The 18,458-nt window shown below is 36.9% G+C and overlaps 1 protein-coding gene across 1 annotated transcript in view; it reads right to left on the reverse strand.

The window, feature by feature from the left end:
* PDE3A (phosphodiesterase 3A, cGMP-inhibited) overlaps positions 1–18,458 on the reverse strand; it is a 436,853-nt gene that overhangs the window by 61,712 nt on the left and 356,683 nt on the right. Inside the window, exons 6-9 of the mRNA XM_006866012.1 lie at positions 17,082–17,304; positions 11,401–11,486; positions 6,814–6,968; positions 4,382–4,519 (exon numbers count right to left, since the gene is read on the reverse strand). Of these exons, the coding sequence (XP_006866074.1) occupies positions 4,382–4,519; positions 6,814–6,968; positions 11,401–11,486; positions 17,082–17,304 (602 nt within the window). The remainder of the gene's footprint in view (positions 1–4,381; positions 4,520–6,813; positions 6,969–11,400; positions 11,487–17,081; positions 17,305–18,458) is intronic.

Genomic DNA, 18,458 nt, shown 5'->3' on the forward strand with positions numbered 1-18,458 from the left:
GTACTGCTGATCTTAAGCGGGGACTGGCCTTTTAAATGACCCCTGTTCTGGCCTTTTCCCTATTAATAAGCCTTTAAAATTTTAAAATATTCTTACATATGTGGTTCAGAGTTTTGAAGCTCTCCCCTGATCCTGCTTTGCCTGGTATTCTGTTATTGCTGACAGAAATCTTCACTGCACCTCTACCCTGTCTGCCATCAAGCCCCATCTCTCTTGCATGATGGTAATTTCAAACTCATTTTAATTTCAAACTCATGACATTAATAACTGCATACATTGTTCTTGTTAAGTGCCATTGAGTTGGTTCTGTCTCACAGAGGGCCTGTATAGGGTTTCAAAGGAACAACTGGTGGGTTTGAATTGTTGACCTTGCAGTTAGCATTGCAGTGTTTACCCTACAGTGCCACAGCTGGACTCTATATTGGTGATTTGAATAAACACTATCTCAAAATCTGAAGGATGTCCTTTTAAGAATGCTAAAATACACATAATAAGTTAAGTCTTAAACACTATCTTGAGGCACAAAAGTCATTCCCATTGCACATATGTGTATATCTCTTTAAAAATCATTTGAACTGAGATTCTTTTTCTGTGAGTTTCAGCCAAAATATGATTTTTTAGAAGCCCATACAGTTCATGTCAGCTGTCCTAAAGTCTTTCAAAGTTGAAAAAATATGCTACTCCCATAACAAAAATTTTATGATTTCTGTTCTTTTGAATTCACAGAGGAGAAACAAAACAACTCTGTAAAATTCTATTAACAATGCAAATGAAGTGGCATTTTCTCAAAATTTTCAAATTTTACAAATTGGGAAAGTTTGAAGTGGTATAAATTGAATCACACAGATATATTTTATGGGAAAGAAGACAGAAAACAAAGGTACCTTAACAAATTTAGTTGAAGTCTAATCGCGATAGTAATACTTACTAGTATCACAAGACTTTGACAAGGTGGTTATGTTGATCAAGCACTTACAGAACTTTAATCCTATAGTTTACAGAATGTCAAGGAGAGCTGGGTATCTGCCAGGATACTTGGCACTCTCACTAATGCTGTAAAACGGATTGCTCTACTAACTGCTACCTTGCATTTTCTGACTCCCCATTGGGCGAGTTTGAAGACATATAATAAGTGAATATGTTTTACAGGAAACTTAGCAGCAGCTGCAATGAATACAACAAAACCCTGGACTTTTAATATGAATCAATCTGCACTGGATCCTAGGACCAATATTTATTATACTCTATGACTTTGGAAGAACAGGGTATTTCAGTTTCTTCTGTAAAACAAAGATTTCAAAAAGCAACAACCACAACCACGTACACCAATGTTCCTGTGATTAAACTGAATATCTTGTCTGTGTCAGATATATCAAACACAATACAGTATGATATCTTCTCTCCATACCAGAAAATATATTTTGCCATAAAAAAAGAAAGAAGAGCCCCTGGTCCACTGCACATATTCTGTGGCACTGTTCCAGGTTCATTTCTGGGAAAGAGATATTCTCCCAAAGTTGAATTCTTTAGCGGATTTCAGAAAGTGAACATAAAAGATCCCAGGAAGAGTCCTGAGGAACAAGGCTAAGGTAGATTGGATAAAATTCTTGCCCTTAAACTATTCTCAATATTAGCCAGCATAAAAGAGATTGCTTAGCACAGAGGAAAAGGAAGAGGAATTGGACATATTCTAGGACATATTCATGATCAGAATGGGTTTAGCAAAGGCTACAAATGTTTACTATGTAGATTTGTAGTTATTCTAAGCTTCATATTCTTTTAATTTAATATACCTCCAGAAGTTTCTTTGGGTGAGGACATGTTTCTCTTCTTGAAGACTAGGCTAGTTCTGTGTGTTTGTAGAGCTGAACCCTAGAGAAAAGGGCACTCACTCTACCTTCTTCCTCCAAAACCTCACAAATCAGAAATCATCACTTTGAAGGTTGTATGCTTTGACACTAAAGGAGTGCTCTGAAAAAAAGCCTGTCTCTCAAGCACAGACTAGAAATCAGAATGACAGAGATTCCTCTCAGAGTGTTTGTCAAGGGAATCTTGTTGTTGTTGCTAGGTGCTGCTAAGTCCATACCAAACCATAGTGACCTTACACACAGCAGAACAAAACACTGCCTGGTACTGTGCCCATCTCACAATTGTTGCCTCTGCCAGTGTGCCACTTCATCTCATTGGACGGTATCTTCCTGTTTTTCACTGACCCTCTACTTCAAGCTTGATGTCTTTCTCCAGGGACTAGTCCCTCCCGATAATATGTCCAAAGTATGAGAGATGTAGTCTGCCCATCCTAGCTTCTAAAGAGTATTCTGGATTTACTGCTATTACAGATTTGTTCGTTCTTTTGTCAGTACTTAGTACTTTTATTATTCTCCTTCAACACCATAATTCAAATGCATCAATTCTTCTCCAGCATCAGTAAGTATGTTACTTTCAGCAAGCAAGGTTGTATCATCTACATATTGCAGGTTGTTAATGATTCTTTCTCCAATCCTGGTGGCACATTCTTCTTTGTATCATCTATTTTCTCAGATTATTTTCTCAGCAAATGTCTTTATCTGGTAAGTCTTTAAAGTAAACCAGCTTTAAAAGTACTACAAATTAAAATGGTCACTACCCAGCTACAGTTCTCATCTATATTTCTTGTGACAAAAAAAGACATTTTCCATATTAAAATCCCCCCAAAATTATTAGATATTTTCTCACAGCACTTGGGTAAAATGTATTTTTCTACAAAATATTATTTTTGATAAAGTCTAAGGGCTGCAAGAGGCACTTGTTCAAACAAAACAAGGGAACACCGAATGCTTTAAAATTAGGAAAGGTGTGCACCAGGGCTCTTTTATTCTTTCACCATAGTTATTCAATCTGCTGAACAAATAATCCCCAAATCTGGATTATATGAAGAAAAACATTTTATCAGGATTGAAGGAAGACTCATTAGCAACCTGCGATATGCAGATTAAGAAACTCTGCTTGCTGAAAGCAAAGAGGACTTAAAATACTTACTGATGAAGATCAAAGACCACAGCCTTCAGTATGGATTTCATCTCAATGTAAAGAAAACAAAAATTCTCACTACTGGACCAATAAACAACATCCATATACATGGAGAAAAGATTGAAGTTGTGAAAGACTTCATTTTGCTTTGATCAACCATCAACACTCATGGAAGCAGCAGTCAAGAAATCAAATGGTGTATTGCATTGGCTAAATGTGCTGCACAAGATCTATTTAAAGTGTTGAAGAGCAAAGATGTCAGGTTGAGGACTAAGGTGTGCCTGACCCCAAGCCATGGTATTTTCAATAACCTCATATGCATGAAGTTGGATACTGAATAAGGAAGACTGTAGAATAATTGATGCATTTGAGTTATGGTGTTGGAGGAAAATATTGAAAGTATCATGGAATGGCAAAATAACAATTATATCTTTTTTGGAAGAAGTACGGTCAGAGTACTCTTTGGAAGGTGGCATGGCCAGATTTCATCTCTCATATTTCAGACATATTGTCAGGAGGGACCAGTCACTGGAGATGGATATCATGTTTGGTAGGGTGGAGGGTCAGAGAAAAACAAATAAGAGAAGTCCTCCCCCAGTGAGATGGATTGGAACAGTGGCAGCATCAATGCACTCAGGTGTAGCCATGATTGTGAGGTCAGCCCAGGATCAGGCAATGTTTTGTTCTGTTGCACATAGGGTTGCTATCAGTTGGTACCAACTCGATGGCACTTAACAGCAACAATAACAAGGGATGTAAGAAAAAGGGGGCTGTGAACTTTTCTAAATCTCCTTATATTCAAATGTAAATATATGGTCATTTGAAAAATGAAAACACAACAAGCTGGTGCTTATATTAATAGATTTTGGGCCATGCACAAGCTGAATTCTCTTTTGCTGGGTTCTATGAATTTTAGATTGGTTGGCAATCATTGTTATGCATCCACCCCCACCCCCATAAAATATACATACTATTTTAATTGCAGAATATATATCTATAGTATTCTATACATTTGAGGTGTGCTATAATTCTGTAGGATAAATGGCCTGCTAGCCACAAGGTTGGTGTTTTGAGACTATCAGTTGCTCTATGGGAGAAAGATGCGGCTTTCTGTTCCTGCAAATATTTACAGCCTCTGAAACCCTATACAGGGTCCTATCAGTCAGAACCAACCTGAAGGCACTTAACAACAACAATAACAACTCATTTGAGGGTTATGATTTCTTTTGTTAACCCCACCATCGGGATGTTGCTACAGAGTTGTGTGATGAGATTTCATTATTCTAAATATCACCCATCCACAGGTCAAGAATCAACTTTAAGCAACTGAGGAATTATTTTTTCCTGTCATATATTTGAATGTATTTCATACCTGGCTAAGAATACAGCCACATTTTCTTCCTATCTTTTCCATCAAGTCAAAAATTGGAAAATTCCAAGTATTTAGCTGCTCCATAATTGGGTCCAGGTTATCCATGACAAGAGGTTCGGGAGCAAGAACTGGCTTGTCCTGTAATGAAGATTAAGGGAGAAATGTTTTAATGGCATGCAGTTTTTCTACAAAGCAATTAGTGCTTTGCTTTGCTAAGTTCAGTTTAACAACTGAAGTTTTCTGAAAGAAATGATTTAAAACTTCATGTGAGAGAGTGATTTTTAAGAAAAAAAAAATCAAAATGAACAAGACACTGACAAGAACGTAAGGAGAAAAGACCTAGTGCTATTTCAGACCAGGAGCTGTGCATCGTTTGGTGCTCAACTACCTCTGGTTTGGACAAGCTCCAAAAACAGTGGATGTTTATTCCACAAGATAAGACAACTATCTGGGGGTCACTCCTTTCATTCACTGATCATATTCGTTATGTTAGGAGAGAGATACTTACATTTAACTAAAAGGTAACCCCAGGGGATGGTTTCAGTTCAAAGTTTAAACTCTGGACATTTTCAGAATTTGAGATCTGTTCCACATGTTTCTCATTTTATCATACGTGTATATGGAGCCTTGGTAGCATATTGAGTTATGCGCTGGACTGCTACTTGCATGGTCAGCAGCTCTAAACCACCAGCTGAAAGGTTAAGACTTTCTGCTCCCATAATGATTTTCAGCCTGGGAAACCCTATACACATTTACTAAGTAACCAACTTAATGGCATGCAGTGGTGGCAGCAGAAGAATGTGTATATATGGATAAGGAGCTCTGGTAGCGTAGTGGTTACGAATCGGGCTGCGAACCTCAGGACCAGCAGTTCGAAACTACCAGCCACTCCGCGGGAGAAAGATGAGGCTTTCTACTCCCGTAAAGATTTACACCCTTGGAAACCCTGTACAGGGTCGCTATGGGTCGGACCCGACTCGATGGCACTTAACAACAACAACAACAACATGTGTACAGATGCTTGACAGTTAACCTAAAAATCTTGGTTTAAACCTACTAGCTATTTCGTGGGAGCAATATATGGCTGTCTGTTCTGACCCATAGTGCCCCTGTGTAGGGTTTCCGAGGAGTGGCCGGTGAGCTTGAACTGCTAATCTTTCAGTTCAAACCAACTTAGCAGTCCAGTAGTCCAGCACATTAACCCACAGAGCCACACCAGGACCCCTTAAAGATTACAGCCTTGGGAACACAAGAGCAGTTCAACTCTGTCCTAGAGAATTGTTATGCGTTGGAATCAAGTTAATGGCAATAGGTATACATATGTGTTCTTGTATACATACATGTTTAACCACATACTTTTCTTTGGATATATCCACATACATACTTTGGATTTGCTATAAAATGTACTACAGACTTCTTACACACAAATTCATGTAAGAACTTTAGAAAATTCTGAAAACATATGTACATTTATGTTGTTATATATTTATGTAAATTTTTATAGATGAAGGGCTGCTGGCTATACTGGATTCTTCAAAGAAATCCAGAAGTAAGGAGGGAGAGTTAGTCACTCATACTCTAATAGTAGCATTTACATTAATGCTTCAGAGTTAGTATTAATTCAGTAGAATAATAAGTACCACATTTTTCAAGGATTTAAGAATAATCCATGTGTTCTATCACTTGAATTATTCTATACTGAGAAGCATGTAACATGTATATGTAAAGCTATGTTATAAATGGTCCCAAACAAAGACTTTCTTAAAAGAGAGACAGAAATTAAATAATAATGAGTTAAATAATTTTGTCTGGCATTAATCTATTTGATTTAAATGAAGCAAATTAGTTTAAAGTAAAATTAACAACAGTAGCAATTGATAATCAAATCATGGCCAACTAATTCCCATCATTTGCTGCCTCTGTCAAATTAACTCAAAAATACACTTTCATGAAATTTACTAGATAAATCATCAGTAAAGAATATTTTAATAGGTAGAAAGTGTCTGTATAAGCCTAGTTTAGGAAAATACATTACATATTAGATTACTTTATAAATAAATGAGATACTGAAAAAAAACAAGGTACCAGCAGAAAATACCCTAAAGAAAACTAACACATTTCTCTTATTTACACTTATAATAACAATAATATCATTGAAAATATTAAAAATGTGATTGTATTAAGAAATATTTGCAATTATTTCTGGAAATGAAAACATTTCTAATTTACCAAGTAACAGATCCATTAAGGGATCAAGAAGGCATGGAAGGAGAAAAATTGTATTAATAAATATGGGTAGAGCTAAAATATACCTATGGTCCAAATAAGATATATTTGTGAATCAAATGATTCAGGGACCTATAACTGAACCTAGCTCTATACTAGAAGCCAATTTTAGAAGAAAATGAGTGAGTTAAGTGATATGGGGCTACCAGGAATATCATGGTGTCCGGGGTGTAGGCACTGCAAGCCGACACTTTCCTCAGTGGCTCTCTGGGGCACTCAGTCTCATCTTCATTCTGCACGATATCACTGCTGTCACTGTTGTTATTGGTTTCATAATCAGAGGTAACTTGAGCTGTGTCATCTGAAATGGAAAGAAAACAGCTTATGAAGAGACCTGCAACGGGAGAAAGGAGATTTATTTAAGCAAGTTTCCCTGAAATGCATATTTTGAATATAGAGTTTAGGAAAATATTGCTGTCTCACACAAAATATAGATTACTCACAAAATATATAGGCAACAAGGGAAAGTAAAACAAATGTTTTTGACACCATAAAATAGACATAAATGATGATCTGTAATCTATTCAATAATTCCTCAATAATAATGTTTTGAAATCCTGTGATTTTTTTCTGTTTTATCACTCAATTCCTTCCCCAGTACACTAAAACACTGAAAAACTGACTAAAATGCTAACTCTAGAATGGGATCAGGGTTGAGAGGAATTATGTGGACCTGAATATCCTTGTGGGTTAATGCACCAGACTGCAAAGCTGTTTGAACTGCAAGGTTGGTGGTTCAGGCTCACCAGCTGCTCCTCAGAAACCCTATACAGGGTCACAATGGGTCGGAACCGACTCAATGGCACTTAACAACAACAACGAGTATCCTGGTGTGGCACTGTGGGTTAATGTGTCAGACTGCAAAGCCATTTGAACTGCAAAGTCGGTGGTTCAAGTTCACCAGCTGTTCCTCGGAAACCGTATATAGGGTCACTATGGGTCAGAACTGACTCAACAGCACTTAACAATAACAATATGAGTGTGTAGAAGTAAAGGGCCTGTTAAGTATCAAGTGATGGCATCTCCTTGAGGGTGGTAGGGGAGATTTTGTATATCCAAACTTGTTCTCTTGGAGTCTGTGGCTTCTTTCCTTTATGTCCTCTACTGTCTTCATTCAGTCAGCATTAAACTGTGCTGCCTGAAGACCAAGTGCCTGAATTTCAGACCATAATCAAGCTTCTTGTAACTGAGTAAAGGTATCTGAATGACACTATTGAAAGCACTTCATTTGTATGTACACACTGAATTCATTCTCTCTACTTTATGTGGTAAGAGCTTATTCCATTGCTATTTTTCTCACTTTGCAGGTAGGAAACAGAGGCATAGAAAGATAAGTAGCCCAAGGTTAAATTGTAAATGTCGCCACCATTATTTGAAGTCAGAAAGTCTGACACTAGTTTCTATGTACTTAACTTTTGATAACTCTGTTTTTTGTTGTTATTGTTGATATTTGCATTTCCTTTTATGGCTATTATATTCAATAATCTCCAAAGTCACAAAGATAGTCTCCTATGTTTTCTTTTAGAAGCTTTATCATTTCAGTTTTTACATTTAAGCCTAAATTCCCATTTCCCATTGCTGTGAAGTTGATTTTCTACTCACAGCGAGCCTATAGGACAGAGAAGAACTGCACCATAGGGTTACCAAGATGGCAATCTTTACAGAATCAGACTACTACAGAGTGGCTGGTGTGTTCAAACTGCTGACTTATTGGTTAACAGTCCTAGTGTATACAAGTAGTTCCAGTTTGATAGCACCATCGCAAATCAGTTCTGATCTAAGTTGAAAACCCCCGCTTTTTTTTTAAAATTTTTTTTTAAGTTTTCACTATTGCCTGCTATATTGCAAAAGTTTGAATACATTATAGTGCTAAACATCTGTGAGTGAATATCTGAAAATGACAACATCAGCAAATCCCATACTTCAACACTGTATGCATATTACTAATAATATCATATAGATGTATCCTAAACAAACAAATCAAACACCTGATGTTCATAAGTGCAACTCATTGTAACTGGAGTCCATCATAAATTAGGGATTGCTGTACTTAATATGGGTACGATAGTGAGATAGTAGGTGGGGTTCATTTTTTTTCTAACACCGTTTATTGAAAGGACTATCTCCTGTTTGATGGCTTTAGCATCTTTGTTGAGAATGAAATGACTTGTAAGGAGGTATCTAATTCAAGGTTCTCTATTATACTTATTTATTTATCATCACTTACTGTCTTTATGAAATAGCTCTGGTAGCATGGTAGTTTACGAGCTGAGTTGCTAACCAAAAGGTCAGCAGTTCAAATCTACCAGTCAATCCTCAGGAGAAAGATGAGACTTTCTGTTCCCATATAAACATGGACAGCCTTGGAAACCCCATATAGGGTCAGTATGAGTCGGAACCAATTCCAGGACACATAACCACTACCACTGTCTTGATTACTGTAGCTTAAATCTTAAGATCAGGAAGTATATTTTCTCTAATCTTGTTTTCTTTCTTTGGATATTCTATGTTTGTTGCATATCTTACACTATTTTCTAATTTACTTTAAGTTATTAGTGAATAATGACTTTTGTTAAGTACTCTATTCCAATAAGAACAATCTTGTAGTAAGTCTTTATCAAAGACTCATCCTTCTCATGTAATGGCTACAATATTAGAATTATATATAGTATGAATATGTAATTGACAAGATTCAGTTCCAGAATCTATAGTAAAAAAATGTCAACTATAGGCCTGAAGATGCCATACTCAAAGGCCAGAGCTTTACATGACAGTACAAAGGTGATAAAGAAAGACTTCTTACTTTCTCATTCACTATTGTGTTAGAGAAGATCAGCAACGGCAGACAACGAACTATACCAAGAAATGTTGCATTGTTAGATGATAGCCACACAGAGAATTGTCCTTTTTGTCTTGTCCATGTCCCTTGTTCTTTGAACACTGCCACAGCACACCATTCTTACATAATCAATCAACAATCAGTTTGAATGGCTATTTTCAATTCATTTATTGAATGTCTACTAGGAAATGCCAAGGAGCTCTGGTAGCATAATGGTTATGAATTGGGCTGCAAACCGCAAGGTCAGCAGTTCAAAACTACCAGTGGTTCCGTGGGAGAAAGATGAGGCTTTCTGCTCCCATAAAGATTTATAGCCTTGGAAACCCTGTGCAGGGTCACTATGAGTTGAAACCTACTCCACAGTACTTAACAACAACAACAACAACTAGGAAATGCCAAAGCACAAAGTCAAGAATCCTTCTTTGGTGGCTAACAGTAGTTGATAGAAACTTTTTTCCCTCTACCCTGTGTGCACTTGCAACACTTGCAAAAGCAAGTGTTCCCAGTATTCTACCACTAAAAGTCAAATCGTAACTATTATAGTAACAGCAACAAATATTTACTACTTTTAGTGATCCAGGGACTTCTGCTGTGGCGCAGTCAGATCAGCACTGGACTGTGAAGTAAAAGGTCAGCAATGAAAAATATCAGCTACTCCTTGTAAACCCTATACAGGGTCACTATGAGTCAGAACTAAATCAATAGTACTTAACAACAACAATAATATAGTACCTGGGTACTACACAAAGTACTCTATATAGTTTAAGTAATTTAATTTTCACAACAATCTTATACGGTAAGTACTATTGTTTTTGCCATGCTAGAGAAGAAGGGATTTAGACACACAGATTAAGATTACAAATTTAGTAAGTAGCAAAATCATGTCTGGCCCCAGACATTCTACACTACTGTTCTAGAGAAACTGTGTGAATTCACTCTGGTTAGAAGCAGTTATTTCTGAGGATCTGCTCTAGCGCCCTCCAAGAGGGTATCCCAAAATGAATGGCTCTGGAAAGACTGCATAGAAAAATCAAACATTTCCATATTGTTGGAAATCAGCATAGCATGGTGCTCCATTGGGTTTTCAATGGCTGACTTTTCAGGAGTTCATGTGTAGAAGTTCTGAGATGCCTCTGGATGGATTCAAACCTCCAACCTTTTGGCTAGCACCTAAACATGTAACTGTACCACACAGGGGCTCCTACTGTTCTTTATACTATGTAAAATGGCCCCTCATTTTTATAAACAAAATATACAATTATGTATGTTGCTATTGTTAAGTCCTTTCAAGTGACCCTGTATAGTGTTTCTGAGGAACAGCTGTGGGTTTGAACTAACTGCCAACCTTGTGGTTCACTGTCCAGTGCTGATCCTACAGCACCACATGATGTGAGAAACATTTAGGGCAGTTTTACACCAAAATTTTATTCATCATTAACGATTGTTTTTGTTAAGTGCCGTGGAGTCAGTTCTGACCCATAGTGACCCTGCATAGGGTTTCTGAGGAGTGGCTGGTGAGCTTACAGTCCAGCGCATTAACCCGAAGCACCACACCAAGACTCCAAGCTCAATGATAGGTGGTGGGAGTATGTAGGAGTACTGGTGTGGCACTGTAGGTTAAACAATGGTCCATATGGTTGGTCTGAACCACAGGGTCAGCAGTTCAAACTCACCAGCCAATTCTTAGAAACCCTACGCAGGGTCACTATGAGTCAGATTTGACTCAATAACACTTAACAGCAATAAAAGGATTATGGATGGCTTTGTTTTCTTAACTTTTTAATTTCACAAATTTGAAAATCAGTTACACATATTACTCTTTCGATCAGGAGAAACAAATAAATACTAAAGCAATTTCCATTTTGAGAAACAGAATCTGAAACAAATGAATTACCTGTTCTGTTTGGTGTTCGAATGGTAGCACTGCCTTTGTCCAGTGGCCCATCTGCAGGATTTCCTTGGGAATATGGTCTGCCACAGCTGAGAAATATAGGAGCATATTTAAAGAAGAAAAACTTATTTTTAAAAAATCATAAGCATACATCATGTGTTTGTACATTTAAAGAGAAAGTAATAATCAAATATTTATACTTTCTATTATTTGCTTTATGGAAACTTTTCACTTTGTTTTATACACAGATTCTGATATGCAGTATACTTTTCTGTTTTTGTTGAGAGAATGATCAATGCAAAGGGTCAGAAATTTCTTTTTACTCTTATCCTTACCATTCATAGTCTAGGACATATTTCAGGAAAACAACTAACAAGATTTTGTTACATTATTTAGTAAATACTGGGATAAGCTGCTATCTATTTAAAATAGTGATTTTGGACGTGACAAATCCAGAAGTCCTGGTGTGCTCCTATAGGATAAAGCACTGAACCTTAAGGTCAGTTTCAACCACTGGTCGGTGGTTCAAACTCACTAGCCACTCCTTGGAAACCCTATACAGGGTCACTATGGGTCGGGACCAACTCTATAGCACTTAACAACAAGAAGTCCTGGTGTGGAACTGCAGGATAAGCACTGGACTGCAAAGTTGGTTTGAACCACAAGGTCAGTGGTTCAAAATCACCAGCTGCTCCCTGGAAACCCTATACAGGGTTGCTATGAGTTGGAACCAGCTGAACAGAACTTAACAACAACAACAAGGTATATTTGTCAAAAACATCTTCCCCAATGGAATATACCTGTTGTTGTTAAGTGCCATGGAGTTGGTTCCGAGTCACAGGGATCCTGTAGAGGGTTTCCATGGTGTCTGGTAGTTTTGAACCACTGACCTTGCAGTTAGCAGTCCAGTACTTATCCTACAGCACCATACACCAGAACTCCAATAGAATATACTATTGTTAAGTGCCGTTGAGTCAGTTCTGACCCACAGTGACTCTGTATAGGGTTTCCAAGGAGCAACTGTTGAGCTTGAACTGCAAACTTTGTGGTTTGAACCATGTTTGCAGTCCAATGCATTAACCTACAGTGCCATACCAGGACTAGTGACTGATTAAAAGCTTTACTATGAGAATGTTTTTTGGTTTAAACATTTTGTTTCCAAAGAGTTTTTAAACAGTGAATATATTGAAAGAGAATAATTACACATTAATTTTTTTACCAAAAAATCAAATGGGCTGATTTTTCTGATCTTTCTGTCACCTTTTAAGGACTGTAGGAAAATGATGAAAGGAGAGGTAGTATATTTCAAGATTGCTTTGCATGTTCTAGGTTTGTTGTGTGTTCTTATACATTTATAATTTATTTTAACTGAGTTTTCTTAAGGTGCTAGTGAGTAAGTACTTTGCTAAATAATCTATTCTGATAGAAGTCTCTCTTAGGGTTTAAATAATGAATTGCAGGTTGGCAGCATAAGGTGCTGAGTGAAAACAAAACAACAGACACAGGAGGCAAACAAAAGAATGTATTTCAGAGTGGTACAGTGTCGTTTACAGAGAAAGTTGGAATATGTAGGATACACTTTGCTTTCTCAGTAGTTTTGATTCTTTTCTAAATTAAAATAAAAGTAATCCTGCAAAAGTCCTGGAAGGTCCTAAATGGTCTCTTCCCTCATTTATCTACCTGATTTTTTGTTGTTAAATGCCATGGAGATGGTTTTAATTCTTAGAGACCAGATAGCTCAATTTTAATATAGCATTTTCCTGTTGGGTAGGGTTAATGTGCTGGACTGCAATGTTAGTTTGAACTGCAAGGTTGGTGGTTCAAGCTTATCGGCCATTCCCCAGAAACCCTATACAGAGCTGCTATGGGTCCAAACCAACTCCACCACAGTACTTAACAACAACAAAACAATACTACAAAGGAGTTCTGGTATGGTTCTGGTATGGATTAATGCACTGGACTGCAAAGTAGGTTTAATCTGCAAGGTCAGCAGTTCATGCTCACCAATGGCTCCTTGGAACCGACTCCACTGCAGGATAAGACACAGTGCTGCAAGGTCGGTTTAAACTATAAGGTTGGCTATTCAAACCCATCAGCCACTCTTGAGAAAACACTAGTCAGGGAACAAACTGGAAGGCACTTACCAACAATACTACTACACAGGGTCTCAGAGGGTTTTTGATTTGTTATTTAAGCATAGCGTATGTGATAGAATCTCTCATCCACGTGCATAATAAAATGGCTGTTTGCTGGGCTTTCGCTCTCCCTCCTGGAACCTCTTTTCCAACCTATGGGAACTTCCTCTCTCCCTACTTGCATGGCATCCCTAGTCAACCTATCACCTACCTCCACTAATCTCAACCCTGCCCTCCTCTTTAACCAGTATAAAAGTCCTTCCCCTGCCAATACTCTCTCTCTCTCTCTCTCCTCCAGACCTCCAATAAAGCCTTACACGTGGGTGTTTGTGTTCCAGCTCGTTCATATCACAGTATGTACTCACTATAATGAGAAGAAATGAGTGAGCATTTATTGTTTGATATCTTAAATGTATCGTCATCCCCCACACCACAAGTTGTATTAGTATATGGAATGGAGAAAAGTAGAAATAAGTAAATTTCATTTTCAAACCTTGAATGTAAGTGGAAAAGTATCATAAATAAAAGATTTCTAATTATGCAATTTCATTACTTTGATTTAGGGATTCAAAAGATAAGACAAAACCAAACAAGTACAAAATGTCAAAATGACAGGCCCAAAGCCAGGGTGTGGGTGAGGCACCTTATCTTTATGCAAATCACAAACAACTATTATGGTTTATTTACCAACTGTTGTGTGGCACTATGGGCTAATGCATCAGACTGCAAAGCCATTTGAACTGCAACATTAGCGGTTCAAGCTCACCAATCGCTCCTCTGAAACCGTCCTCTATAGGGTCGCTATGGGTCAGATCCGGCACTTACCAACAGCAACAACAACAAACCTCCTTCTGGGAAGTACTTTTGTTATGCCAATTCCTTTTTTTTTTTTTTTACAAAGTGTTAAAATTTTAGCATAGCATATTTACAAAAGAACCTCTTGGGGGCTGGGATCAGTTGGCAAACAAATGTACAAGGTGTTATTATTTTTTTTAAAAAAGAGTACATATCATTGATGGGCTTACATTCCTGGATTAATCTTGATGATCTTTAATAACTGAGTTTAATGGTTTTAAGAGTTTTATTGCAAGATAATATTTAAAAGGGACATTTAAATTAGTTGTTCAAATATACTAGCTCTTACGCCAAAAAATAGCTTGTTGCATAGACATTACAGCAGCCAAGAGACTAAACTTCACCGCCAAACCCATGGAGTTCAGCAGGGGAAACCACAATAATTAGTTGTGTGTTTTTGGAGCTCTCTGTGGCTACATGGGTGGCTGTCCTAAAGGCAATAATAAAACCTGGTTTGAATTATAGATTTATAAAGCCCAAACAAATAAAACACACACTACTGGATTTATAAACATGACCGAACAAGTAGGCAGTGAAATTATCTTGTTTTTCCACTAAATCTTCTTTTATAAAAATCCCATTACATTATTTTTTTCTGCTAAAAAGGAAAAAAAAATAGAATAAGTTGAGAAAAATCTAAGTGAGTGTAAATATTTTTGGAACTCTCTTCTCCTTTCTTTGTTGTTTTTAAGTGAGTTGGTTCCAACCCATAGTGACCCTGTATAGGGTTTCCAAGGAGCAGTTGGTAAGTTTGAGCTGTCAACCTTGCGGTTCAAACAGATCTTGTGATCCATTGCTTATCCTACAGCATCACATCATGACTCTCTTACTTATTTTCTGCAAGTCTGGAGTCACACTTTCTGCAAGTAGGAGTCTCCTTAGAACAGCTAAACATAGATGTCTTGGGAGCAGATTCCTCCACCAGGTTCCATTATGACTGTCAAACACTAGATCCATGGACAATTGTTAGGTGTAAACCTAAAAGAAATTAGTTCTGTGGTCAAGCAAACCTAAAAAAAAACTTCAGATGACACAAAAATTCATAGGTATCCTTTTAACAGGATTTCTCAGAGCTTTTAATAAAGGGGCGTATGCTATGAAACTCTGACAGAAAAATATGATGTGTCTCACAGATATTTTACTGTTGAGTATATATTCTGTGCAAAAAAAAAAAAGATATTAACACTTCACAGAAATTATCTTACAAAATAGCCCATAGAACTGGCAGCTGAATTACTTTGGATGGTAGAATAACTTTTTATCTAGCCCTCTCAACAAATAAACAAACAAATGATTTTTCTTTTTAAAGTTTTTAGAAAGAGAAAAAATAAAGATAATAAAATATAAACAGCACGATGTAAACAGCTACAAGTATGAAAATGAAACATGGGAGGCTTAATCTTAAAACTGAAGATGCTGACAAAATCTGAATCTAATACTTAATACCTGAAGATCAACACACCACTCATCTAATCAAATATTAAGTATTTGCTCTCATTAACCATTTGATTCAAGTCAGCCCCATGATTAAACTTAATTCAAAATCATTCAACCCTTTCCTGCCTAAAAAACGATTGCAGTGCTCAAAGATCAATTAATTAGGAAGAACACCTAAAACAATTAAACAGTAACAGGAGCTATTTCCTTAGTAACACTATAGGAAGAATAAATACTCCTAGCATTGTTGTTGTTGTTAAGTGTTGTCAAGTCAGTTCCAACTCATAGCGACCCTGTATAGGGTTTCCAAGGAGCGGCTGGTGAGCTTGAACTGCCAACCTTGTGGTTCAAACAAACCTTGCAGTCCAGCGCATTTACATGCAGTGCCACACCATGACTCCACTCCTAGGACAGTAGACCCTTTTGTCTTTTCCTCAATGAAACAAGTCACTTTGTGATTCTGTTTCACCATGACAGAGCAACGGAAACAATTACTTAATGTATTCAGAGAACTTAATTGTTCAGAGTCCACAGCCCTAAGGTGACATGTATCATTTTCACATTTTTAAAGTGTTTAAATGATAAATACAAACACCCCTACAGTCAATATAAAAAAACATCCCCAGGAGAACAAGTGAAATTAATTCTATCAAAATATCAAATTAGATAAAATTGTTATGACTTTTATGTTTTATGCATTTGAAATAAGCAAACAAAATACACAATTAATTATTTTGTATCACATCCCCAAAGATTGATTTATGGAATTCACATTTTCTATTAATAGTAAAAAAAAATAGGAAAAAAGTCCCCATTCAGGCCTATTCCGTAGGAAACACAGGACACATTGCAAGTTTGGTTTCAGACCACTCAAAAAGGCAAATATTGCACTAAAGTGAGTAGCATGAGTTTTTGACTTCCAAGTGCATATGAAAGTTATGTTTATTTTATTTTATATTTTAGGCTATTAAGCATGCAATAGCATTGTGAAAACATTTGAATTAATGTGTAATTACCAAAATGAGACACACAGACTTGCTGGGAGCTGAGTTGCGATACGGTTATTGCATAAAACACATTATTTGTGAAGCTTAACAAAACAAAACACAATAAAAGGATGTATGGCTGTATTTTCCTGTCATATTCTTGGGAAAACTTACACACAGAACTGTGTGGGCTTGTGATAAGTTTTCCTATGACAAAAAACAAACAAAATGAAACTATTCTAAACTCCAATTAACAACATAAAACTCTTACCTGCTACATATGACAGATGGAGTCAGGATCTGATGGGATAGGTCAGGGGCACTCTGAGTATAATAAGTTAAGGGCCGATGTGAACCTAGGCCTTGTTTGGCAGTTGTTTCTGCAGATTCAGGAAATTGCACTGCAGAAATTTTGCTGATAGGGCTGCTCATAGGAGTTCCTTGGATAGGTGAAGAGCAAGGTGAAGAAAGCGGTGAAATCTTAGCAAGGGCATCTGAGAAAGAAAGAGAAATATTGAGTCACAAAATAAATGTCTCTTAAATGCAAAACTGCAACTTTTAAACTTGACTTCAGACTCTAGTTAACTCAGTAACAACCATGTCTTCATGGCACTTGGACTGGCCTCCACATGCCACCATCTGGAGACAGAGCATGTGGTTAGAATGTTTCTACAGCATGTTACAGGGGTGATGGATCATCCTGAAAAAAGAAAAAAACTGTGGCAGTGTTGGCAAATTAATTAAAGTCTTGGCGTCCTGGAGTAACTTCAGGAGAGATGAATATGATTTTCTTTTCCCATTTTTGTTTTCTCTTGCCGTTCTGACATAACGACAATAGTTTTCTCATGTGTTTGCCTTCTCTAGGTTTATGAAGCATTTTGGGTAGAACCAAGATGGGCTATGGTTTTAAACACTAGCTGGTATCTGGAATGGAGGTCTGAAGGCATCGAATGTTTAACAATATGTAAATAAGATAAATTTTTGTGAGGTTATCAATCATCCACATATTCAGTTAAGTGGTACTTTGAACAAAATAGCTTCTGAAGAAAACATGAAAAAATATATTGTAACTCATTCAGATAAAGCAATATGCCTAACACTCTAATTTAAAGCATTTTAAATATTAATTGTAGATATTTGTGCCTGACTGCCTATGTTTGCTTTAGATTGTGAGAATTTTACAGGACACTAAATTTAGATTATAAAGAACAAGACCAAAGTCTTTTGAAGTTGCTTTTTCCTAAACATGGATAAGGCAGCATATTGCTAAAACTTAAAAAAAAAAACAGAGAGAGAAATAACTTCTGAACAACTACCCGCTTACAGTTTTTTTTATGATTCTATGGCTGAACTTTAGGACAAATTAAATGAAATCATTAGAAATCATTCTGTTTCTCACTACTCAGGGGAAATTTAAAGCCAGAGGCTTTTACATCACCAAATAATGTATGTGGTTAAGTGGCAGCTGGTTCAGAACAGTTTGGTTCAATGGCCACACCCTTAATAGTTATGTCACACCCAAAGGTTTTCTGGTCCATTGGAAGAAATATTAAGCTTGGTGAAGGGTTTTGCAATTTTCTTATTAAATTTCTTGTTGGCACTGTCATATGTTTTGTTTTGATTGAGTGTGACAGTAGCCATCCTTTCC

The sequence above is a fragment of the Chrysochloris asiatica genome, unplaced genomic scaffold (assembly GCF_000296735.1).
Source record: "Chrysochloris asiatica unplaced genomic scaffold, ChrAsi1.0 scaffold00086, whole genome shotgun sequence".
In the NCBI taxonomy this organism is placed as follows: Eukaryota; Metazoa; Chordata; class Mammalia; order Afrosoricida; family Chrysochloridae; genus Chrysochloris; species Chrysochloris asiatica.